Raw genomic sequence first — 27,564 nt, 5'->3', positions numbered from 1 at the left:
AATGTAGGTCCTTCTTCTTCAGTCACCTCCAAAATATATGACACATTTTGTAATCCCACATTATAGCTTGTACCCTAGAATCTTTTTTTTTTTTTTTTTAAACGCAGCGTATTTGTTTAATTTTAATGTTTTGTTTTGTCTTAAAAATTATGGTTATAATATATATATACACTACTCAATATGCATTGCATGTGTATATATGTTTAAAACTCATGCGATTGCAAAATCTAGTCCATGTACCACCCCAGTATAGTTTAGTAGTTTCTTCAATCTAGTGTGTAAATACTTCGATATAGCTACAAGATATAAATATAGCAGCTATATGCATTTTACAATCACATACATAACATAACGCTCATGCCCCCGCTAGTACAGCGGTAAGTCTACGGATTTACAACGCTAAAATCAGGGGTTTGATTCCCCTCGGTGGGCTCGACAGATAGCCCGATGTGGCTTTGCTATAAGAAAAACACACACACATAACGTTCATACATATAGTACTACTATTAATGACAACATTTTGGTAATGACGTCAGTAGCAATAGCCATTCAATCTGTATAAAGAGAGAGCATCATACACGAACTACGTAATTCATTAAACTAAACTACTAACATTATTTTCTGAAGATACAAATCGCTCCTAAATATTACAACTTTTAGACATGGAGTCAAAATAACGACTTGTGGATTGAGAAAATAATTTCAACACTGTGTCTCAAATCTTAAGCTTGGTTGTTTACTTTTTGTAATTGCGTTTTAATTTTAAGCTTTCTATTTTGTTTCTGTAATTTTTTTTTAATATTCCTATTACCAATCTTTAAATTAACTTTTTTTTTTTAGTAATATTGTATGCAGAAAAAGGCGTCGCAGTTAAAATATTAACATGTCGAAGGTAGTGTCCTTGTGGAACATTTGCAGAATCAGAGGGTGCTATTCAGTCTATTGTAAGATGTCTATGGTAGTTTCATGTCCTAAATAAATAAATAAAAAAAAACAGATGACGTATGTAAGTACCAAACACATTTGCAAAGTACAATATCAAAATGTGATAATTTTAAAATAAATTTATTATATACGCTATAATATTTTAATACGAAAAATGCCGTATCGTAATTATAAATTACATCAAAGTGAAAGATCGTCAAAAGTTTTTATTTTATATTATGTTCAGCTCTGTATTAAGAAAACAGAAACTAAACAGCCCAATTAAACTTACTAAAAGTCACGGATAGTTATTAAACTTTATGGGGTAGTGATTTGTTAACTTGTAGCTCATAGTTGACATTTCCATTAAGACTTTTCATTTCGTACTGCTTCATGCGTTGTTCTTACCCGTTAAATAATCATATTAATTTAACACAGTAGAAAGCTCCACCTTACATCTTAATTTAGTTGGTGTACTTTGGTTTCAGGTACAGCACGTGATTGTTTAGTATTCGTGTATAGTTGTGATGATGTTTCCCTAAAATGTGATCTAATTGTTTATGTAAGTTTTAGAACCGAATATTCGCCCAAACTTAAAGGTACAGTCTTTTTGTTATTCTAAGTTAGTAAACGAAAGTAAATGATATATCGTAACAGACTACTGGGGTATTATCTATTATTATTACTACTAGTAGTGTTGGAGACAACTGTTAACAGTACAAAAGTTTGGGCGAGGTTTGAAACTTAGCCGAAAATTTAATGTGTTGTCTTTGATATATCGTAATGTAATTTTGAAATTGAAGAGATAATAATGATGTTAAATAGATTGATATTTAATCATCAAAAGGTGTGCTTACTTTCTCATACGGTATTGCTAGAAGTAAAAAAAAAAAATCTGTACTTCTAGGTTTCTATGAGTAATGTATGCTGTGACGTATGTTGAAACCCTATCTAAACCGTTTTCGGGTATAGTTATTGAGCTCGGCTGTTTAATTAAGAAAAATAATGTGTACATAATCTTTAAAAGATTAAATTATAAATTTTAGCATTCAAGTCTCCTAACTTATATCGGGAATTATTGTACTTCTCTCTTTTTTTTTTTTTAAGTAACCTCTAATAAATATTCATTTGTTCTATAATACACTAAACTAATCAAACATTTAACATTATATGCAATGTATTCTAAGTTGTTTAAATTTGCTGATCATATCCAAGGCTTGAGTTTTGTTAGCTGTGAGGAGCAGGATGCTGTTTTATAACTGGATTTAGGTTATTTGGTGAATTGGTTTTCAGTTATAATGGATACAAAGTTATGCACATGTTTAGCTTTGGGCTCTTTACCTCAGAAAGGACACTGATTTGTTGGAAAGAGTTCAGAGTAGGGTTAATGGAATGGGATAGCTAATCTCTTTGAATTTGTTTTCTTTTGGAAAGACTTGGAGGGGATCTGATTGAGGTGTTTGAAATTGTTAGGAGCAATAATGGTGTTCGTGTTTATTTTTTAATGGTGAGAATGGTAAGACTAGGGAACACAAATTTTGGCAGTGTAGAAGTCATCTTTAACTGAGAAGGCATTATTTTTTTTACAGGTTAGATGACTTTTGGAATAGGTTGTTTTCAATAGTGGTAGATGCAGATAATTTAAAAGTTTAAGGGAAAGCTTGATCAATGCATAAATTATAAGGGTTAGTTTTGAATTGTTACTGTTTAATGCACTGAATAGAACAGTCTAGATAGTCTAAAAAGTCTTGTTGTCTTTTAATGTTGCATTATGAGTTATCAAAAGTTCCAATTATGATGAAAATAACCTTGATAGTGTTATTGAAAAAACAGATCTTGGCATCCTGGTTGCTCAGTTTTAAGCCACCTAAGCAGAGTTCTGTTGTTAGTAGTAGGGCAATGAAAATTTTAGGTTATATCTGCAAAAATATTTAATATAATTCTAAAAAAGTTGTGATTTTATTTTAATGGTCACTGGTTAAACCTTATTTGAAGTATTGTATTTAGTCTATGATTCCTTTACCTTAGGAAGGATGTTGAAAGTGAATTATTGGAAAAGTTGCCATATAACAAAAAGGTTAAAATTTTAAAATTGTTTTCTCTTAGAAAAAAGAAAAAGGGTGAGAGGGAATGTGAGATGTTGTAAATTGTTAAGGTAATTTATGGTGTCTATATGTTGTCATTTTTTTTCTTAAACTTTATGGTAAGAGTTGTAGAATTAGGAGTTATAAGTATACATTTTGGCAGGTTAGGAAACATTTTCAACAAAGGCAGTTTATTTTATCAAGAGTGAGGTTGGCCTTTAGAATGGGTTTCTGACAGATAGGATAAACTTAAAGGAATGATTGACAAATACTTAAATCAGAGGGGTGGCTTGAACTGTTTTATGAAAGTTTATTTTAATGGATGAGACAACCCAGATGAACCACTAGGTCACTTTTCCCTAAAATGTATATTCTGTAGCCCTTTGTTCGAACCTTTTTGACTTACTTGTCTTACTTTCAGTAGGTATTAGATATTCTAACTTTTTTATGACTATACATGTAATTGTAATTATTTTAGAGTTAATAAATAATTTATGTAAGAAGTGGTTTATATATAATTTTTAAGTGACTAGTGAACTACAACTAAAGTGGTGAATTTTGGTTGTGTAGAAAAACTAGTATTTAAAGTCTTTAAAGAGAAGAGGCACCTACTTTATGCATGAATAAGGCTCTTTTTATTGTGTTTACTTATAATTATTTTTATTTTTGTGTATTTTGTAAAGAAAGTTTAAAGGGTTTTAAAGAGTTTAAAAGTTCAAATTTTCATGTTTTGCATCACTCTTAAAAGGGGTACGAACTGTAATTTTCAAATTAACATTTTGTGAAAGTTGTGATACTGTTTAAAAGAAACCCTGTGATTTTGTTACTGTATGTAGATCCCACTCTGTACCGTTAGGGGGTGAATAACGAAGGAACAGAGCTTCAGTTTTTGTAACTACTCCTGGAGCTCAGTTTTTCTGCTCAATATTTTTCAAATGGAGCTTGGAAGATGACGAATAGAGCTAAAAAATCTTGATGTTCAGTAAATTTGACAACACATAACATAGTAATGCTATTTGTAATAAATACCAGTGAATGCTATACAATGTACAGAATAGTGTAATTATATAATTTTTTTAAACAACTTGTTCAAATATCTAGCTCAGTTGTTTTTATTATCTTCAAATACTAATCTATCACTCTACAATTATGATATAGAAAAAAATGTTTCCCTGATATTTTTTTCAGCTTATGATCTTCTGTGTTATAGTAGACAATGTGATGCTTGGTGATTAGTTCATTCCTTTAAGAATAGCCAGTTAGCGTGGTTTAAGTGAAGTAATGCTTCAAAAGCTTAAACAGTGATGTAAGTTGGATTTTATGTTGTTGTTTTTTTATTATAGTTATTCCTTCAACACCTGATCAGTTACTCAATCAAAAGACTGCCAAACAGAATTAACACATCAGCCTCTCAACCATTACAACAACTTCAGGCATAAGTTTTAAAAAAATACACTGAGAAACTGTCATTCAAAAATAACAGCTTACTTTCATTTCATGAGTAAATGAAATTGAAATAATAATATAATGCATACTTGCATGTTTTACTTTTATATATAATTCTACACACATTAGAAATCCCTTTGTAACAATAATTATATGACAGAAAGAAGTAAAGATTTTTTTCTTTCATTTTTTGGTTATTATATTTTAATTCTTTTTGACATCACATTATTTCATTGGTCTCTATACAGTTAGTTTTATACACTGTGCTTAAATGGTGCAGAAAATATTTAACTCTTCTACACTTGGTTAATGTTTACATGGTAAGTGACTAATTTACCAACCACCTTAAATTCATGTGTATATATATATACATGCAGGAGAATTGTAATTTTCACATGTGTGAAAGTAATATGATTTTTCACTGCAGAATAACTTGATTGCTCTAAACGTTAGAAGCCATTTTAACCAGTGAGTTTCATGTAAATGCAACGGTGAAAACAAATTTAAAAATTTATGCCAATCTGCATTCAGTTACTGATGCATAAAATTGAAAATTAATTTTAATACTGTAATTATATGCACTGTTTTATATAAATGTGACAGAATAAATTAAATATGGAAACTTTGAACTAAATATATAAATGCTTTTTGTTTCTTTCAGCTTGTATTGTAAAATGTAACAAATGTATTGATGAAAATTTCTGAGCTGACAATAGAATTAGAAAAAAGATAACTGGAAAAATTGGTGATTAGATTTTTTTTCTTGTTTTAATATTCCCACCTTATAAATTGTTTTAACTTTTGTAAAGAGCCATTATCATAAACATTCTTTCAAAATAGTAAATATTGTGCAGTTTTTGTTTTCCAAGGTTATGTTTTTACTTAAGTATTATGACAAGAATGTTTTATCACATGAAATCTAAGGACAGTTATATTCAATAATGTATTAATTGATTTCAGTAACAGTGTCCTAAAATCAGATATTCCAGTTTTATTTCAAAATGCTTGGTTTTTTTTATTTAATGAGTTGTTCTAACAAAATAATAAATTTAGTTATGAATATCCAGTTTTCCATAAGTCTTGTTATGTTTTTTTTTTCTAACCTTCCTGGCTGATTTCTCATGCAACACTGCTAGGGGATGTTTTTTAAAAGAACACGAGAATGGTAATATAAAAATAAAATCTTAAACTTTTATGTTTAATGCTTTCCTGATTTGTAATTAATATCACCAAGTAAAGTTTATTTTCATCAAAAAAATAAATTATTGTTAATCTTATGGAAATTCCATGGGAGAAACTAAAGGAAAATTATTAGTAATATTTTTTTCATAGGTTTCATGTTACATTACACACAACATGTACCCACGTACAACAGCTCATGGTTACAAACGTAACTTAGTTTTAACTTGTTGTGTGTAATGATGTGAGAATTGTTTCTAGTTAGAAGTACTTGATTAATGATCCTGATTATTAATTGATTAGTAAATTTCACTCATCATCTAGCTCTGTTTCTAACTTACTCGGGGGGAGTTTGTGCTTTGTGTACAAAACATTTTTTGGTTATAGCATTTTGTATTTGAATGTAAAAAGTTTATAAACTGGATAAATGCTGGATAAATGAAATTAAGTGATCTGCCCAGACTACTTGCATGTTAGGCCTAGTATAGTGTTTTGGTGACTGCAGTATTAAACCGAAGTGGATTAAATTTACTCTGTAGCACGATACCCACCAAACACTTTAAGACACTTTGAGTTAAACAGTAAGTCAGATGGCTTGTCTAGTAAGAGACATATTTAGTGATGCTTTGAAAATCTGGGTATTGGAGTTAGGTATTAACACTCAACACAGTAAAGGTACCAGTACCCTAAGTGTTTATAAACAAATGAAATTCACACAGAAACAGTGTTGTCTGAGATGAGTCTCCGAGGGATGACTGCTTCTTTTCCCAAATACCTTACTATTTTTAGTACAGAGTACTATCTATACAGACTTCTTATAAAGATATGGTGGAACTTGTCTATATTTCTTTGTTTATAATTTCAGTTGTGCTTGGTTTAATGACATTTAAAGATATTCCTGTGTGCATGCACTTCATTATTTTAGTTATCTTAATGTTTTCTGAAGATTTTCTATCTGTGACTTCTTATATTTATGAGGCACTATATTTATTGCAATTAAGTTTATCTGGAAAGAAGTTATCAACAGAAACTTAATTTATTAAATAACTGTTGAATGAAAAGTGATTATTTTAATACTGTTTACACACTGAACAGCCAATCCTATAAACTAACCAATGAAAGACAATGCAGCAAGATGATGATGACAAGTCTGAGTCCAGCTCTTCCTTTGAAAGTGATCCGGAGGATATACTGTTGCAGAGTTCTCGTAGTGGAAATGTTCAAGTAGTAAATCAGCTATTGAAAGAGAAGATAAAAGGACATGTTTCATTTGATATCAACTGCAGAGGTTAGGAATGATTCATTTATTTGATTTTATTAATTAAGTGATTTGTTTTATATTTTTGTAGGTAGGTCTTACGTAAAAAAATGCACAAACGTAAACATTCCCTGAGGTTGTGTGGCCTTTATTTATCACATGCCAACATATTCTGTTTGCTGTATGAGTAAACACTGAAAGATTGATATTAATATAAGTATGTATTATAGATCTCTTTTGAATATTAAATTTTTGAATCTATCTCATGGACAACAAAGGATACAACAGAATAGACTTGTTAAAATATTTAACAGGAAGGGAATTTGTTTCCTGTGTAAATTTTAGAGTTTTCTTGCTTCTTGATGTAAATAAAGTTTTTGAGGTTATTTCTCTTTATTTAGATGAAGGCACCATGACCATTATTACATGTATTGATTATCATAGTCTTTTTTTTTTTTTTTTGTTGAAACAAATCTTTTCTTGTTCCAGTTTGTGACTTTGATTACTTAATTGTTGGAACAGTGGTATGGTGGGTTGGGTGTGGACTAGTGGTTAGCACGTCTGGGTTGTGAATCATGTCAGCAGAAAAAGATGTTGTGAGGTTGGGGTTATGGGGACGCTCAGATAGTTTTTGTGTAGCTTTGTGTGAAAGTTGCAAAACAAATCGGGTCTGTATTGCAAGGTACCTATCAGCATCTGGTTAATGAGATAATGATAATACTGTTAAATCACTTCAACTTAATAAAGATAGGTATCACAGACTGCCTATTTTCAAATGAAAAAGATTTAGAGCATAAAACATGTTTAGAAGATGAGGAAAACAGATCACACAGTGTCCTTTTTTTGGCACTGAATACACTGGAAAACCAGATAAAGAAGATAAATACAAGAACTAAGAGGGAAGAAAATTTCTACATGAGACATCTTTCTGCTGTTCAGACACATGGTGAATGTTGTGATTGTTGATCTAAATACATGAAAGAAACAAACAGATTAAGAGGATTCTAAATTCGGTTACCCTGTAAACACGAGATTGTAAAACTGATCTGTCTCCAATAGTCCGTCATGCCTGAGAATAAGTAATTAGTTTTAACCAAAATCTTTGATTGAACGAGTTAAACCAGTAACAGTAATTGAGTGGTGCTACCACTTTCTTTCTAGTTTGGTGTATGTCTGTTTAAAAACAAAGTTTTATCTTTAACTCAGTAACATCTTTATCTCGACTTTCCTTCGTTCAGGGTCTTGTGTTGTTTCAAGACTTGTTTTTTAATGCTAGAGAACTGATTTGATCTAAGACTCGTTTCTGTAGTGTTAAACATAAATTAGTGTGATGAACACCTATTAAAAGAAAATTTCAGTATTATAACTCAAGTTAAAAAGATAAAGTTAAAAGTAAAAGGAAGTCAAGTAAGAAATGGAAGTAAATCAGAATTATTTAGTAATTATTAGTATCCAAATTTTATTTTTTTAATACTCTTTAAGTTTTTTGCATTTTTAAATTATTACTTCTATTGTAGGGACACAGAAAAGTAACCGTGGATGGTCAGCACTGCACCTTGCTTCTTATTTTGGGCATACATCAGTTGTTCAACTGCTGTTACAGGTCAGATGTAGTTTCATGTTTTGATATGTTTTTTTAATTGCCAGTATGATTTTCTAGTTTCTTGTTAAAAACTATATAATATTTTGATGTATTAAGGTTGTCTTTTTATTAATGAGCATGACATATAAGTATACCACGAGTTTCTATCTTTTTATTTTAATACAGTATTCTTATAAATTTATTGTACAGGCCCAGCATGGCCAGGTGGTTAAGACACTCAACTCGTAATCCGAGGGTCACGGGTTTGAATCCAAGTCACACCAAACATGCTTGCCCTTTCAGTCATGGAGGCATTATAATGTGACAGTCAATCCCATTCATCATTCGTTGATAAAAGAGTAGCCCAAGAGTTGGCAGTGGGTGGTGATGACTGGCTGTCTTCCCTCTGGTCTTACACTGCTAAATTAGGGACAGCCAGCACAGATAGCCCTCAAGTAGTTTTGTGCAGTGAAATAAAACAAAAAAACAATTTATTGTATGCATGAACAGTTTTTCATAACACCTGCTCAAGTGCTGTAAGTAAATATGTCTTTTAAAGTATCCCAGTGATGTCACTGATAATGAAAAGAACTGTTGAAAACCTTATATTAATTGAATGTATTCAAGGCCAGTCAACTGGTACAATTCCATGTCTGTGAAGGAGTTTTGACTATAATTCTGTGTGTACGGAGTGCATTTTCATCAAGCATGGCATACATATTAAAACAGCACAAGTCTGTTGTACGTATAAAATTCAGATGTATTAACAAAGCATTTGTATTGAAGATTCATGAAGTCAGTCTGACTTGGAGGCTGAGAGTGAGGTGATGTTCATGTGAAGAATAAAAACACTTTAATCGACTGAACAGATTTCCACTTTCATAACCTATACAGTCTCTTAAATTCACATCTACAGTGCTTTTCAGGAAATCCTGTACACTGTTTTTGATATTTTATATAACATACATTGTTGCCAAACCGGCAATTTATAGTAACATGTTGATTTTGATAACTCTGCATCAAATGTATTAGACTACATTGAATGACATTCTTAACAAGGTCAGACTGCTTACATTTTGACCTCCCCCCCATTTGTGCATACAGAATGAATTCAATTTTACAGGTTAAGGCTTATGATAAGATGCACTATCATCTTCCATTTCACGAAAAGCTGAAAATGCTCATATTACATTAGAATCATCAGATTACGGTTTAGGCATGTATCTCAGCTTGTCTCCCAGTTTATTATTTTATTAGATTTTGTGTATTTGATTTGATGAGACTGTGCATAATGGAAAAATTAATATTGTTTGAACTGTTGTAGTACATACCTCCATAACAAAACTTTGAGATATAGTTTTAAGCTTGTCTTGTAATAGGTGAGATAATGCACTGTAATATTCTGTATTTGACAAAATTCAGATTTATTGGTTAACCTTTATTTAGACAACATACCTATAAAAAAAAAAAAATCATATTTAAGAATTAGTAGCATTTTAATAAAATGAATTGGAAGATTTAGTTCAGAATATATTTAATTTTAATATATAATAATTGGAAGATATAGTTCAGAATATATTTAATTTTAATATATAATATTTTAAGACAGTTAACCTCTTTAAGTTCTGTGAACATCTTTCTGGTATTGAGCGTGCGCCTTCTTACAAAGCTACCTTTTGCTCTCTTTTAACACAGCTGCATGTCTGAAGACTTACAGTACTAGAGACCAGGTTTCAATACGTGTAGTAGGCAGAGCACAGGTAGCTCATTGTGTAGCTTTGTGCTTAATTAAAAACAACAGTGAAGTTACCTTACAAATATTGAGCACACTTCTTTATGCCAACTTATCAGAACTAATTAAAAATAGTAGTTCTAACACTTTCAAGAATCTTAAACTCAAATATATTTATCTTTATTTTAGAAAAAAGTTAATACTTCTTTAATATCATTTTCAAATAAAAACAAAAAGAATATCCAAGTTATTTTTTCCCCACATCTGAAGACTTGTCAATAAACAACATACCAGTTTTATAATATTTTTATACTTCCAAACCCAAAGAATATGTTTATATTTTACAAGAAAGTATCATTGCTTGAGAACATAATTATCCAAATTTTGTTTCTTACCTGATTTTCCCTTCTGTTTCACATCCTCCGTGTCCTCTCTACCACCAGTTGGGGAGTGGATCGATGTTCTATGTTCAAGATATATTGTTCTCTTATTCGATCAAAACTTGACTATGGATCAATGGTCTATGGCTCTGCCAGACCCTCGGCCTTAAAGATGCTGGACCCCATTCATCATCAAGGACTTTGACTCTGCAATGGGGCTTTCTGCACCTCCCCAGTTCAAAGCTTATATGTAGAATCTCATGAACCTTCTCTGCACCTTTGCTGTTTGCAACTGTCTTTACTATATTCTTTGAAACTTCATTCCTTACCAAAGCATCTCACTTGGGGATGTGTTTTCCTTCCTCAGTGGGCCATACTTTTTCAGAACAGATGATCTGCCATTGCTCCTTTTGGCCTTCACATCCAGGTGCAATTGAATGAATTGGGTCTGTCCTTGGATAATATTGCAGAATCCACTGGTCAGCCCATCCCACCGTGGCTTATTACAGTTCCCAAATGTGATCTTTCTTTAAGTCATCTGAGAAAGGCAGATACTCCCGATTGGAAGTACCGTTTCTTATTTACTGAACATCTTTTGAATAATTTTTCATTCCAATTTATGCAGATGGTTCCAAATCAGGTAACTCTGTGGGCTCTGTCATGGTTTGTTACGGTTTGGTGGTTGCACGCAGAATCCCCTCTACAGCTTCTGTGTTCACTGCTGAACTGTATGCCATTTCTCTTGCCCTGGATCATATTGAAGCTAAGCAGTACTCCAACTGCTTCATTAATACTGACTCTCTTAGTTCTCTACTGGCCCTGAAATCACTTCACGTTGGATCACACCCCGTTCTCGCTGATATTCAAAACCGACTGGCCCATTTCTCATTAACATCTACTTATATTCAGTTTTTCTGGATATCAAGCCACATTGGTATTCGCGGGAACGAGCTTGCAGACACGGCAGCTAAATCTATCTGCTCTGGCACTATCACCACTGTGCCTATACCATACATGGACTATGGTCCTGTATTCAAGGCTCAGATCCATGCCAGCTGGCAGTCAACTTGAAGTGAGCAATGCTAAGACAAGCTTTTCCAAATAAAACCCTTTATTGGACTTTGGCCATCTAGCTTTCGTAAGGTTCGGGAAGGAGGAAGTTGTTCTAACTAGATTACGCATTGGTCATAGTTATTAACACATTGTTTTCTTTTATCTGGATCTGATGCACCAGTGTGTAGTTTGTGAAACACTCAAATCACTGTAAGCCACATTTTACTTTCTTGCCATCGTTACGACTCTCAACGACGGGACTATTTTAAACATGCTCTGTCCCAAGGTTTGTCCATAATATTAGACAGTGTTATTGGTGATGGTGGCACTATCCACCTTGATAAAGATTTTTTAGTTTTTTAATTGGCAATTAATCTTTTTAATGTCATTTAAGTGTTTGATATTTATTCATTACACCTTTTTAATTGTGGTTCCCTTTTATGAGTCTTAATCTCTGTAGTTTGATTTGAAATTGGAAAATGGCCAGGACATTAAATAACTCGACACCAGGACTGGAAAGGCCAACTTCAGGTGACTATTGCTGCTGTTTGAACTATCCGTTTGAACTACCCGTTAGTTGTCCTTGCGAGTTATTATTACAATTTTGCTGCATGTCTTTTAACACTTTTATTACTTTACTTTTTTGATACTGGCCATAATGACACATAACCTGGAACCAGGACTGGAAAGACCAACTTCAGGTGACTGACGGTGGTTCTTGTACTTACCTGTTAGTCTTCCTGGCGAGTTATGATCATTACCATTTTGCTAGAGAAAGTCATTTACAACTTCTCTTACTCTGCTTTCTCTCTTACCATTGTAAACTAGGTGTCAACATTGGTTTTATGCTTTTTCTGTTTTTCAATGATGTTTTGTTTTACCTTCATTTCCTTTTATGAATTTTACTACATTTACTTTATTTCTACCTTTTTACTGGGTGTTTGGTGCAGATAACCTAGCTGCTTTGTGCCATAAAACACTAAATCAACCAACCAACCTTCTGTTTCACTGATTTTATTGGTATAACGTCATTTGTAATCACATAAGATGTGATATGATAAACTACTCATGAAGCTGTACTTGGAAACTTAATAAGAGTTAAAATATCACTGGATGCAGCATAATACAAGATACTTATATCATTATACAATGAATAAAGTGGTGTGAGAAGTAATTTAGGGTTTTATGTGAAAGTGGCAAAACCAAGATTCTACATAAAAAAACAAACAAACAGAATGTAATGGGAAGTTAAGAAGACCTAAGGGAAAAAAACATTAATGTTTCTGTGTTAAGTTATATTTATTTCAAATCTGTGGAAAATGCATTATTTAATAAGAAATTGGTTAAGCTTAGTCATATTTAACAAGAGTGATAGACAACCATAGTAGTTGAGCATTGGTTGGCCACACTCGATTTCTCTAGATCTCACGAGTTACACAATACCACCTGTACTGTTTTTATTTTAACTTAATTCCGTCATTAACGTAGATGTAAATATCTCCTAAATTTCAACACATTTTCCACTATATAAAAAGCCTGTGAAAGAGGTAGCTTTTATTACCAAGGATTTATTTAACACCAAGTGAAATTAATTTGATGTTTGTTATGAATGGAAATTTTTTATTGATGATTGAGTACTTATAAGAAATGTGGAAAGAAAGTAAAACTAATCATTGAATTCAGGAAGATTGATTAATTATTTGTAATTAAACACAAAGCTATACAATAGGCAATCTGTGCTCTGTCCATTATAGGTATTGAAACTTGGTTTCTAATAGCATGAATCCACAAACATACTGTTTTCCCATTGAGGGTGAATTCTGGGTAGAGACTGATTATGTTAATTTGTTATTACCTAAAACAAGCTGAAACAAAGATAAATAACAAAAAATATAATATTTTGCCCAATTTGGAAAGATCCCAGGATAGAAGCTATAATGTAGGATGTAAAATGTGTCCTAGGTTTTGGAGGTGACTGATGGAGTAGGAGCTACATTGCAATGGGGATACACTATCTATTAGTGTTAACCTCCATTTGCCAGCACTTCTCACCAAACTTTTTCATGGCCATGACTTGACCCTCTTCTGCTATTGTTTTTGTCTCTTGTTTGCTACTCATCTCATAGTTTTTATGTTCACCATTAAATCATCTGTCTGTTATATTTTCTACATCAATGTATTACAAATACAACTTTCAATAATTGTCTGCTTTTAAGTCTTGTAGTAAAAAATCAACTATTAAACAGATGTAAAATATTCATTCACAAAATAAATATTTATGTTAATAGTGTTTTATATTATGGCACTGTGAAATAAATAACAAATGAAAATGCTTTGTTATAGAAAAATGGTGAATTTGCTACTTTATTGTGATTCTTTATGTTGGAGTGTAAGCTTGTTTGTTTGTCTGATTTTTTAAATTAACTTTTAAATATATTTTATCATTCTTCCATTAATTATTCTGTGAAATTTATGCTTTTAACATAAAATAATTAAGATTGTGAAAAATAAATTGTGTCAGTGATAGCTCGTACTTGTATGAATGATCCGTTGCAAAGTTTTGTTATAAGATACTTGTATTTTATCATTCCAGAACAAAGCAGATGTAAATGTTGTAAATGATACAGGCGACACCCCTCTTCACAAAGCAGCTTACACTGGGAGAGAGGCAAGTTTTAAGTAATACCTTTATAAATGAAATTTTGCACATAGTGCTGAAATTCTCATTACTAGCAAACATCATCAACTTTAGCTTCTTTTGCAATTATGATAAAATAGAAAATATTTGTCTTTGATTTATGTATGACAGAATTATTTTCTTTAACATATTATAGAAATAATACCAAAAATTGAATGTTTTACTAATTTGTTTAGAGAGATTCACACAAGTTTTTAAAATAAAGTATAAAAAGTTCACACAATTTCCATTGAAATATTAAGTTTTCATAATGTTTCTTATGAATTTAAATAACAGAATTTGGTGCAAGTAAATTTTTGTCAAATTACAATTGTTCCTGTTTATGCCATTAGTAATAGAGAGTATTTGCTGTTTAACATGCCATATATTTTAAGTTTTATTTCTAGAGTAATCTCTCTTAGTAATTAATTTTTTTTTTGTAAATGAAATGTACAATTTGCAAGTTACTGTAATCTTTTGCATGCATTGAATCCTTTGTTTCATTTGTAAGTATAGAATGATTAGGCCTATCCTGTGTACTGTAAAATGTTTTAGAATGCGTGCAAAAGAATAATACAGCTCATTTGAAAAACAGACTTAGATTTTAGTCACTGAGGTACTTTTTATGGTTTTCATGTTTTATAATGCAAGTTTGTGCAGAGTTGTGAACAATAAATGAACTAGTAAAAAAAATTGCACAAAGAAAATAACTTTGCAATATACAAAACAGGAAATAAAAGTATTTTTTGTTTTTTCGCCCTTTAGGGACTTCTTATTTTATTATTAGCCAATGATGCTGATGTTTTTATTAGAAATGGAGAAGGGCAAAGACCAAAAGACGTTGCCAAAGTTGAAGATGTTCGAAAACTGTTACAAGGTATGTGTAGTATGTACAGGTTACGTTAAAGATTGGTAATGTGAAGAACGATACTGCAGATGTCTAAAATCTTAGTAAAGGACGGTAGTTATAATAGAAGAACATGTATGCAAATGTTTCGTTATAATGATCCCATCATAACTACAGAGCATCTCTCAGGTGTCAAGGGGTATACACCTGCTTATAAAAAAAACAAAACAAGATGTGATATCAAATAATAATTCTAACCCTATTTCTGACCTGGCATGCCCAGATGGGTTAAGGCACTAGACTTGTAATCTGAGGGTTGAGGGTTTGAATCTCCATTGCACCAAACGTGCTCACTCTGTCAGCCATGGGGGTGTTATAAAGTTAAGGTCAGTCCCACTATTTCTTGGTAAAAGAGTAGTCCAAGAGTTGGCAGTAGGTGATGATGACTGGCTGCCTTCCCTCTAGTCTTACACTGCAAAATTAGGGACGGCTAGTGCAGACAGCCCTTAAGTAGCTTTGTGCAAAATTCAAAACACACAAACAAACCTTGTAGCTTTGTACGAAATTAAAAAAAAAAAAATCCCACAGTTTATAACTCAGAGAAGATTGTATTGTTGACATTGTCATTCTCTGACATTTAACCCTATAATGATGACTCATAGATCAAAAGCCATATTATTGCATTTGTTGACTTGTTTTCAAAATTTTATTGAACTATTATTTTATGAATTTATGTCATTAAGCTTGGTATCAAATTGTAGATTGCAATTCAAATTTTAGTATTATGTGTTGGTTAATTTCTTAACTTAAAAATGAATCTCAAAAGATCACACCTAAATGTAGATTTTAGTGAGTCACATGGTAAGTTGAATGCAGCACTGTTTAAAGTTACATGTTTGTAATGTCAAAATGCCAAGTCTACAGTTTAATACAAATTAGGAATTCAAATTACTAATATTAACAAGTTAGAATATAAAATAAGAAAGCCAAAACTTTTTATTTTACTGAGATATAGCTTATGTCCTGAATCAAACATGGTGGTTCCATTCACCTCTTTCTATTTTTGAAAAGTCCCTTATAAATACTTACTTAAATATATAATGTGAATAAGCAATCAGAAGCTCAGATTATCCCCCTATTTGCATTCTTGCCCAGTTTAAAGTGCTTGGAAGCTGTTTCATTCTCTCAAACGAAGATTTCATGCAGGTAGGTTATGTTTTTTAGTTTGATTGAAATTACACATTTTCTTAGGTGAAATAGAGTTTAGTTTTTAAACTTGATAAATTATGGAGGACTTGTGTATCGATATAGTTATTTATGATTATTTTGGTTATTCCACTAACACGTGTGTGTATAAAACCTAAAAAGAATTGTTTCGCATCCTTCACATACAAAATTTAATTTGAAAAGGCTTAGCAAGAAGTAAATGAGCACATAGGTTGTAACTAGAAGATATTTGTTGCTGTGCTTACTTACTGTTTGTGTTTTAAGAAAAATAAGTTTAGTAATTTATTTCTAAATAGTAATAATTAATATACGAATATAATGTATAATAATTGAAATGTGACCACATTTTACCAAATACCAGTCTACTAAAGCACAGCTAAGACCAGTCAGATTTAAATTACTGGATATGGTAACACGAGTGCACATGCACTGTATCAATGCAAGTTCTGTAACATTAACTAGCCATGCTTAAAAGGTAAATATAAAGAAAGTAATAAATATAGATGAATGTATTATATTATGAGATTTAAGTCATTTAGAGTAAATATTTGTTTTATGTTATAATTTATTTATTGTGTAATGAAAATGTATAATTTATATTTATTTCCTAAATTTTTATGGTAGTTACAAAGTTAGTGATATTTACAGACTTAATGTAGTTAGGGTAGAAGAAATAACAGACGAAATATAAAGTTTTCCTTAAAACAAACATTTGGAATGAATTTAGAAGGTTTTACAGATTACATAAATAATATTTGGGATTTCTGGGTTGAAGAATAGTTTTATAATCATCACACGAAAATCACTGTGCTTTGTTTGGTAATTAAATGAACCATTTTCACAAACAAACTCTTAGTAACAGAACTTCATCATAAAAACTGATTTTTTTTGTGTACAACATACTTGGACTCTTCTCTAAAAGTCTATCAAATTTTGTGAAGCTACACATGCTGTAACAAAAGTTATAGAATAAATACTTGTATATATTATACCGATCCCATCCCAAAAGAGATAATTTAATTTATAAATGAAAATGGGGGGGAAAATCCTACTTTCATTTCTGCATAGCTCCAAGAAATCTTTCTGTAAATAATTCATTTATTGAATTTTTGTTAGCATAGATTTATATTTGGTGAGAAAAGGTGATTTGTGTCAGGTGTTTTAATGTGAATTTTCTTTTTTGTTAGTCACGGCAAGTTGTTTGAATTATTACTCATGAAGTTTTAGTTTGAAACTTCCCAGATCAGATTATAAACTGCTTACATCATTGTGAAGTAAATAAATTGGCTTTAGCTATAACTTGTGATTTCTCGTTATATTGGTTTTCCCGAGCTTGTTTAGAGTTTTAACAATATGTAATGCAGTTTTGTAAAGTACAGTTAAATTGGGTTAACTGATGGAATGTATATGGTCGTGTATATGTATAGAAATGTTTAAATTATGTACATTTAGGCCATTGCCCAAACAGGCGTCATGGTACTTCTCTCTTGGATGATTTTTTATTTTAGCATTTGATTTGTTCTTTTAAGTCACAATTTTTTTTTATTATTTTTTGCCATTAAAGCAACTAATATCTTAACTTGTAGTTATTTGTTCAAAAGTTTCCACATTGTTTACTTTTTCATTGTGTTGTGTTATGGTAGCTAAACTATTTGTATGATTGTATGGACTTTCATATTTCGTATTATGAAAAACATCTATGAAGTCTTGCATAGTGGTACTGTTTTATAGTAGAGTGATTGATGTTCCTTAAAACTTTACTCTCCAAGTACTTTAAAACAAAAATATTATGGAAATCATGAATAAATGTGTATCTAATAGTATGAGTTAAGACTTGAAGATTGTATTTTTTAATTTTTTTGGTTGACAGAGAGCCACCTGTAAAGTAAGGAGAAGGAATGACATGATTTACTAGACCCTTTTAAAATTTTTTTTTTCAATAGTTCAAAGGTTTTATGCATACAAGTACAGTGGTTTGAAAGCTTGCAGTGTATTTGATCTCGATACTCATCTCTATTCCTTTCACAGCTGCAGAAGATGCGGACGTGAAGAGGAAAGAGGCCAAACTTCTTAGTGCTGCACGGGAAGGAGACCTACAAACATTAAATAAACTAGTATGTTGAAATTATGTTTACTGGTAACAATACACTTCAGTTTCACAGTTACAAATAAGGAATGAGATCTACAAACATTGAACAAACAAGTATGTTGAAGTTAAGTTTCCTGGTAACAGTACACTTTGGTTTTAGTTTCAAATAAGTCACAGTGAAGAACTAATGAAGTGAATTTTAAAGCCTCTGGTAGCAAGATGGTAAATCTGAGTTTTACACTAAAACCTGGGTTTCAATACCCATTATGGGCAGAGCTTTACAACCAACAAAATTTAATCAGTGATGTCGAGAAACCCACTTGTTGAGAAATTTAAGTTTGAAACTGATGCAAGGTTTACTGACAAAGAAATATAAATAAAAAAAATGGATAAATATAAAAAAAACAGTTCTCTTTGAGTTATATTTTATCCAGTCAAAAAATTAAGAAAGTGTTAAATTGTCTTTGCGTTTAGGAGGGTGGGATATTAATTGTTGCTCAACTCGCAGAAGTCATCTTATAGTATGAAGTTAATCTGGTAAAACTTTGGAAATATTTTTAACATTTTGCTCTGTTTTATCTAAACATTAAGAAGTTTTATTGTACTGAAGTAATGTTATTAGTGCATCATAAAGTAAGTGTTTGGCAGATGCACACAAACCACTGTTTGTAGAAGAATGTTGAATTTTTGTGGGTGTAGTGTTTATTTCAGAGTTATTTGAAAATTTTGTGCATTGTCATTTTAGCTTACATTCAGTAGGAGCTAGTCCTAAAAATTTAATCACAGTGTTAATGCCATGCATTATTGTCAACTACTTTTAGTACCAATTCAAAGGTTCTTAGTTTGGGAATAAAGTTGTCCTTTATGAATAATCATAATTATTTGTCATTAAATGTATGATGACATCACTGAACCAACTTTTGGAGTTATGATTCTGTGTATGTAGATGATGAAAGTGTTTCAATGATTTTGTGGATATAATTTACCAATAAACTTACACAATTGTACTTGCTCGAGACTGGAGAAAAAATTGCATTTGTTTGGGTTAAAATGAATATTTTAGACTTTGCAACTTAAAGTGATTATATCAGCTTAGGTAATGAACAGTGCACTATAATTAAAAGGTAAAGATAAGAGTCAGTTAACTGTGATTTAGAGTTTGGTGGAGATCTTATTGTACCAAAGTTTGGCTGTTTGTAAGTAGCCTTGTTTAGTGTGTATTTTGTGATGATAAACTAATGTTCAATAGAGCTGGGTGATTAATTATAGTTAATTAATTAATAATTATTAGTAATTAATTATAGCCAGTATAATTAACTGCCTATGAGATTTAATTCTGTTCGCTATTGTTGCATAGAATATACAATCAAAATTTAACAATGAATTGATTATTGGCACAAAGATAACCTATTACTCTAGTTATTACTACTTTTCATTATGTGAACTATTCAAGTGAATAGAAAGTGCCATTATGTTCTCTCATAATTATTTTAGATTAATTTAAGTTTGTTAAGCTTAATCAGTTAGTGTTACAACTCATGCTGATTGAAATCAGTGTTTCCAGTTATAACTGTTTTTGTTAATCTAACTATTCAAGTTTTGTTTGATTAACCGAATGTAGTCAGTTTACAAATTATACTAATTTCCCAGATGTAGTATTGGTTACTATTTAGAACTTGCTGATCTTGTTGCAGGTATGAGCACTGGTTAAGTAGAAAAATGGTAATATAAACACAGGAGAGTGTTATTTAATTTCTATTATTTAACACCTTTCATTCGATAAGTATTTTTGATGAACTGATTAAAATAATTTGCGTTTTCCACAGCTTCATGATGCCAATCCACCAAATATAAATTGCACGGACACCTCGGGAAACACAGCCCTTCACTGCTGTGCTTATAGAGGACAGAAAGAAACAGCAGTGTTGCTTTTACAATGTGGAATTGATTCTTCCATTAAAAATCAACGAGGTAACAGTCTTTCATGCAAGAAAGATGTTAAACTGAAACATGTTTTCAAATAATGTGCATTATGTAAGACTGGCCACAAACTTGAATAAAGGGTAAAAAGTCAGGAAAAATTGTAAGATTTCCATTACTATTTTCTTTTTTGTTCCAGAATATTTACATGTGTTCATATCTTGGTTATGCAATGCACATACATTATTACTTTTTTAGTTTTAACTATAACCTTTGTTGCCTTGGTTTGCAGAGTCCATTGTACATTACCATAAATATCCAAATTTCCTTTATATGCTAGCATTATTTATAATTAAATTATTGTTGGATTTGTTAATTGTGCCTTGAAAAACAGTTCCATTTGTCATGACATATTGGTGCCTTTATTTTACTTGTGTTTTGACTGTTAAATATGCTTTTTAATGATTAAAGTAAGTGACATTTACAAACTATGTAAAATGTAATTCCAGGAAAACTTGTTTAAAATTTGTTATGATTATATTTTTTTCATTGTTTTTATTTACAAGCAATTTGTTTGCTTCCTTTCATACCTACTGTTTTTCTGACATTATATTTTTAAGTAAGTGACATTAGCTTAATTGAGAAACAGAAATGAAATATGTTGACTTGAAATTGTAACATTCGTATCACCATATTTCACTTTAGGTTATTTCTCAATAATGAAAAATCAGTGATACATATTGGATGTTAAAATTTCTTTAATGTATATAAATACAATATTTTTAGGTCAAATAGCTGCAGATCTTACAACAAATCCTCATATGAAACAAATTCTTTGTGTTCAGCCAATTAGAAAGCTTCAGAAAAATGCTGTTAGATTCGAGGGACCATTGTTGAGGGTAAACTATTTAGTTTAATAACTTTGTACTTATGTTGTTACAGTGAATGAGTTGAATTTTTTTCTATACACAAAATCTGTAACTCTGTGTTTGAAAAAAAAATAATTCATTTTCATGTAGGAAAGTCTTCCATCAAAATGTCAGTGGAATTCGAAAGGAGTAATTTTGTGTAATGTATTATGCATCATTCATGTAAATACAGTATATATGTTTTTTATGAAAAATTAACCCCTTCTGGACTGAAGGGATATCACTAATATCTCCTGTCCTCTTCCTTTATTCGTTGTGGTGAAAATAGTTAACTAGGCTTCACAAAATTTGGTAGAAATTTTGTTAAAAGTGCTTAGTTTCTGTATAAAGAATTTCATGGAATTAGATACAGTAAATGTCATTTTGTTGTAGTATGAAACATCTAAAATCTCATGAAACTGTTTTGAAAATCAAATTCTTCTTTTTACCTTTTTTTTATTAATCTTAAATTTCCTTCTCATATATTCAATAAACTTTAACTTATTTGATATGCACTGGTGTATCCTTTTGGAACTCTATCTACTGTTTAAATCACATGCTGTAATTTATACCTGAAAGTACTGACAAAGACTTACCATTGAACAGTAACCTCACATTTCAGTATTTTGAATACTTCTTTTGTCAGACAGGATCCCTTGATGACTACAATATATTTTTTTTTGTTATTGTTGTTGAGATCAGTTTGTGTCTCAAAATTATTATTTTCACTGAATGAGAATTTCTGGTATTTGCTTTTTTGTTTTGACATAAGAGTCTGTAAAATATATTGAATTAAAAAATGAAATAAGTGTCATCTTAGTAGTTCACTGTTGCAGGTCTAAGCTTATTCACTAGACTACAGTATGTTTAACTGATGTCTTATTGTAAAAGAATATTCCTATACATTAAAGACAAACATAAAATGGTTATGAAGAATGAAAAGTACAGCGGAAAATATAAAAACAGTAGTAAAACCTATAATTAATTGTGAAATATTTCAAAACATTTATTTTGAGGTTTTCCCTTTACTCTCTGAAATATTCAGCTTCGTCATGTTAAAGTAGAACTTATCTGCATGACACATTGATGATTATTTCCTTAAGGGTGTATATCGTTTTAGAACCGAAAAAGTCTGTTTTTATTATCATATTAGGCAGTTAAATAAATATGGGTTCAGTTAATAAATATGTAGTTGGAAAATAAAAAAAGTGTAGAAACACAAACACTAGACTAAACAAACATTCTTATAAGTAGAGTTAAGAGTGGGATGTATACAGTCTAGAGATAAGACAGAATACTTTAGATGGACGTCTAGAGATAAGACAGAATACTTTAGGTGGACGTCTAGAGATAAGACAGAATACTTTAGGTGGACGTCTAGAGATAAGACAGAATACTTTAGGTGGTTTTTTTTTCAATTTTTATTTTTAAATAAGTGTTAGAAATGCTATAATATTGATTCTTAAACTGTGTTTAAGTAATATCTTAATGAAATACAGTTAGAATTATTGTTATTCTTATTAAATATTGACAGTTGATTTTTGAATGTGCATGTACTGAAACTGACCAGAGCATATACTGGTCAGGGATGGTTCAAGCCACATTCCAGTTTATATGTAGTTACGAATGGGTGTCACACAAGAATTCAGTCTTTATATTTACTCTGAATTAGCATGCCTTTTTTAAAAACTTTACAGTTAAAGGGACTGAAACTGGGTGTATTCTTTAATTATAAGTAGTAACTTCAAAGTAGAGGTTTTCTTCTTTTTTCAGTAATGTATTTTTGTGAGTTTATTTGTTATGCATTGAACTTGTATTTAATTTTTCAGTACTTATAAAATTTTGTAGGCCTGGCATGGTTAGGTGCTCATAATCTGAGGGTTGCGGGTTCGAATTCCCACCGCACCAAACATGCTTGCCCTTTTAGCCATGGGGGAGTTATAATGTGACAGTCAATCCCACTATTGATTTGTAAAAGAGTAACCCAAGAGTTGGCAGTGGGTGGTAATGACTAGCTGCCTTCCCTCTAGTCCTACACTGCTAAATTAGGGATGACTAGCACAGATAGCCCTTGTGTAGCTTTGTGCAAAATTCAAAACAAACTAAACCAAAATATACTTTTGTGTGTGTGTTCTTACTTTACTGGTTTGCTATTTTTACTCATTTAATGTTTTTTTTAATTCTTTAGAAAAGTAAACTTCTGGGGTGGAAACCATTTTGGGCTGTTTTAGAAAGAGGAGTATTTTCATTTTTCTCTCCAGGTATGCTGCAATACTTTAGGTTTTATGTCTTTGCTTAAACATTTTGTTAAGGTGTTAGTGATTATTATGTTTAGTGTTTTGTGTATGATTAATAGTACCTTTTTCTTAAACAGTGACATCTGGTGACTAAATTTTAAATCTGAGCTTAAAATAAAAATTACTATCTTCTCTTGTTTAATTTTGTTTTCAGTTACAAAATAATTTTCATAAATACCTAAATGTTTTTATATTTTTATTAGTGTGACGTCTCATATGTCAGGAACTTAGTTGATAAGACGTCTGTTGACAGTTTAAAGGTTTATGTGCGCGTTAACATGAGCAATGTTAAAATTCTTAACAAAAATATGTCTGTGCTTGAATGTGCATACAAGAAAGGATTTTGTTCATATTTTTAGTTTATAATTTACTAAAGAAAATACACAATTATTGTTTTTATGTTTCTTAACTTTTCCATATGGATCACAGGTCAAAGGCCATGCCTTTGTATTTGTGGATTTGTTTTGAAAATTTTATTGAAGTACTATTTTATGAACTTGTATCATTAAATTTAGTATCGAACTATATATTAGAGTTCAAATTGTATAGTACATATAATTTAGTTTGTTAATTTAAAAGTAAATATTGAAAAGATGCATCTAAACATAGATTTTATGTGTAATGTGATATAATGAATGCAACACTAGTTGAAAATAGATGTTTGTGATGTCAAAATACAAAGTAGATAGTTTAGTATGAATTAGAAACTGAAATTATCAATATTAAAAACATAAATTATATGGTAATAACCTCGTATCTTTTTTTATTTGCTGAGATGTCCCTCATGCACTGAATCAAAACAGTGGTCCTGCTCATCTTTTTCCATTTTTGGAAATGGTCTTTCATATTCACTTCTATATATGACATGGAAATAACCAATCAAAAGCTCAGAATGTCCCTTATGTGGTTTTCTCAGCCATTTTCAAATATATTATTATTTATTTCTTTTGAAACAAGCCATTGTGTTGGTAAGTTCAGTCTTTAGCCTGTTCAAAGTTTTATATATTTTTGGACCCAAATGCAGCTTAATTACTAAACTTGATAAATTAAATTGGAATCCTGTGGTATCGATATGTTACCTTATGATTTTTTTTTTTTTTTTTGTTATTCAAAACAGTGGCCCTGCTCATCTCTTTCCATTTTTGGAAATGGTCTTTCATATACACTTCTATATATGACATGGAAATAACCAATCAAAAGCTCAGAATGTCCCTTATGTGGTTTTCTCAGCCATTTTCAAATATATTATTATTTATTTCTTTTGAAACAAGCCATTGTGTTGATAAATTAAATTGGAATCCTGTGGTATCGATATGTTACCTTATGATTTTTTTTTTTTTTTGTTATTCATGTGTGTGTGTGTGTGTATAAAACCTAAGATAAATCGTTTCATCTCACATCCTTAACTTGTGAAATTTCTTAAGGCTTAGCAACTTACAACACACAGCAACTGAGTACAAATGGCAAAGTTAGAAGAGGCAATTGTTTGCTTTAATTCTTTATGTACTGTTCTATACATGTGTGTGTGTGTAAAAGAAATAAAGTTTAAAATTTATTTATAAATAATATATATATATGATGTATTATAACTGAAATGTGACTATTTCACAAAATACTAGTCCACTAAAACATAGCCAAGACAGTTTACTTTGTAAAGGTCAGCTTTATATTATTAGATATGGTATCATGAGTGCATGCGCCACGTGTTAATATCTGTGATGTTAGCCAGCAATGGCCAAAAAGTCAATAAAAATAATAAATATATATGTAAATGTATAATGTTATGACATTTAAGCTATTTAGACTTAACATTTGTGTTTTTGAGTTATAATTTGTAATCATTAGGGGTAAAAAGCATGATTCATATTTATTTCTTTATTTTTTTTGTGGTTGTTACGAGCTTGGTCAAATGAACCAAACATGCACAATGATTCTAATTCAATAGTGAAAATAAAAGATAAAAAAGATATAGAAAAAAAATTATATTTGATAATTATCTGGAACTTATAAATATTTCACGTGAAATATGTAAACTTTATGTAAAAGTATTTTTGATCTTAAAATGAAAATTATTCTGCATATTGAATAGTCAACATTCTGAAAGAAAAACATTTTGCAAGAAATTTTAAGTTCTTTAATTAAAAAACGTCTTAATATTTTAATTCAAAACCCCAGTATCTTGTGTATAAAAGGCTTGTAATGTTTACCAATAACTTGCAAAATGTTTTTAAATACATGCCTATATTAACAAAACTCATAGTATAATTACTCTCATGGATTCTTCTGTAGTTATGAATTCCCATTGTGGAAGGGTTAAAGAAACATGTATATTAAACAGGCAACTAAATGAAATTCATAACTATAAACATACTTCAGTTTTTTGTCACTTCAAATTTATTGTCTGTGGTAATAGCTCCCAAAAGCATCAAGGATGACCTATCTGTTGGACATATCTGAAACATGCAGATGAATAAGAAAATAGATAATAAGGAAAATGAAATTGGGGATAAGTTTTTGTGGTTATAACCAATAACTTCTGAAAACCTAAGGACTGAAATCACTTCATATGTTTTCCTCATTAAAGCTGTAACTTCAGTTAATAGTAAGTAAATTGGTAATAGCTCAAATCAAGGTATGAGATACTTTTTACTGCATTTTAAACAAATAAACTTTGATGGATAAATTATTTTTATGATATTTGAAAATAATTCAACTGAAAATAAGCTATGTACATATCGGTTTTTCTCAACACTTCCTTTTCTATTTTTATTTAGAGCTGATGCAGCTACTGGGACAAAAAGAAAAAGCTACAAATATCTCGATGAAGCTAAAGTTGTGGTAAGAATTATGAGTAATTTTGTTATCACCTAATTTAGTTGTTTTGTTTTTTTATCTTGTTTACTGTGTTGATAAGTTGGATTTGTATACATGAAATGAAAATTGAAAGGAAAACAACTTGTAGGTAATGTTTTTTTTAATCAGATGAAAGGTGTTAGAATGTGTGTTTCATTAACTGTATTCAGTTAATGAAACAGTTTTATTTTCAATTTGTTGCTGTCTACAATTTAATGAACTTTGAGGACCCTAGTGAGTATCAAACTGTGTGCAGATGCCACGTTTCTCTCAAACAACAGATACTGAATACTTAGTACACACCCATTAGGTATTTATATAGGCCATACTTTGACCATTTTCCAAGTAATGTACAGTGGATCACCCTCCCCTTCTATGTTGTCTGTTGGTGTAATACTGAACTTACTGACATTGTGTGGTGAGTTGATTTGGCCCTAAATTTTTTTTGTCGTCACTAGAATTTTGATAAAGGTTGTTGGTTAAAGTCATAACAATATGACAACTGTAATTATTGTACATTTGGACCATACGTGGTGTGATTGCACCTGATGAAGGTGGAAGGATGCACTGATGGGACTGATATCATTTAAGTGTGTCACATTTTACCATCATGGAGTCTTAATAATATCTGTGTATCCTTCCTATATCATAACTGAACCAACATTAACAGCCATATTCAGCAGTGTTAGGTTTTTAAATGTAAGCCTATCAGTTCATTCTGTCTTTTGTGGTATTTTTACCTGGATGTAGTCTACATATTTTCCATTCCACCAACTTATTAGTGTTTGGATTGGTCCTTTTGTAGAACTCTTGGTATCAGAAGTGATAAACCAGGTTTAAATCTGAGATATCACAAAATAATCCCCACACTTTAACCTGTGGATGCATTATATGAATAAAATTTGTATTTTAGCATAGATGGTAGGGTGCTACTGACTGGCTGTCTTCTCTCTGGTTAGTAGTTCCAACATAGGCATTTTTAATATTTCAGGATTTTTTTCAAAACATATGAATTTGTTGATGAGCATCATGTAAAAATAGTTTTTCCTGTCATGTACTGATGTTTCAAAAATTCTTTTACATTTTAAAGTGACTCATGTTTTATATA

General features: G+C 30.7%; 1 protein-coding gene across 1 annotated transcript in view; it reads left to right on the top strand.

Annotated features, from left to right (window-relative positions):
• Window positions 1-1,386: 1,386 nt before the first annotated feature.
• LOC143233540 (oxysterol-binding protein-related protein 1-like) overlaps window positions 1,387-27,564 on the top strand; it is a 65,328-nt gene continuing 39,150 nt past the window's right edge. Inside the window, exons 1-11 of the mRNA XM_076469871.1 lie at window positions 1,387-1,523; window positions 4,197-4,314; window positions 6,729-6,921; window positions 8,409-8,494; window positions 14,232-14,306; window positions 15,081-15,192; window positions 18,418-18,503; window positions 20,305-20,449; window positions 21,185-21,297; window positions 23,495-23,567; window positions 26,380-26,441. Of these exons, the coding sequence (XP_076325986.1) occupies window positions 6,759-6,921; window positions 8,409-8,494; window positions 14,232-14,306; window positions 15,081-15,192; window positions 18,418-18,503; window positions 20,305-20,449; window positions 21,185-21,297; window positions 23,495-23,567; window positions 26,380-26,441 (915 nt within the window). The 5' untranslated portion in view covers window positions 1,387-1,523; window positions 4,197-4,314; window positions 6,729-6,758. The remainder of the gene's footprint in view (window positions 1,524-4,196; window positions 4,315-6,728; window positions 6,922-8,408; window positions 8,495-14,231; window positions 14,307-15,080; window positions 15,193-18,417; window positions 18,504-20,304; window positions 20,450-21,184; window positions 21,298-23,494; window positions 23,568-26,379; window positions 26,442-27,564) is intronic.

The sequence above is a fragment of the Tachypleus tridentatus genome, chromosome 12, assembly GCF_004210375.1.
Source record: "Tachypleus tridentatus isolate NWPU-2018 chromosome 12, ASM421037v1, whole genome shotgun sequence".
In the NCBI taxonomy this organism is placed as follows: Eukaryota; Metazoa; Arthropoda; class Merostomata; order Xiphosura; family Limulidae; genus Tachypleus; species Tachypleus tridentatus.
Note: the sequence above shows the minus strand (reverse complement) of the source record. Positions and strands in the feature narration are given on the sequence as shown.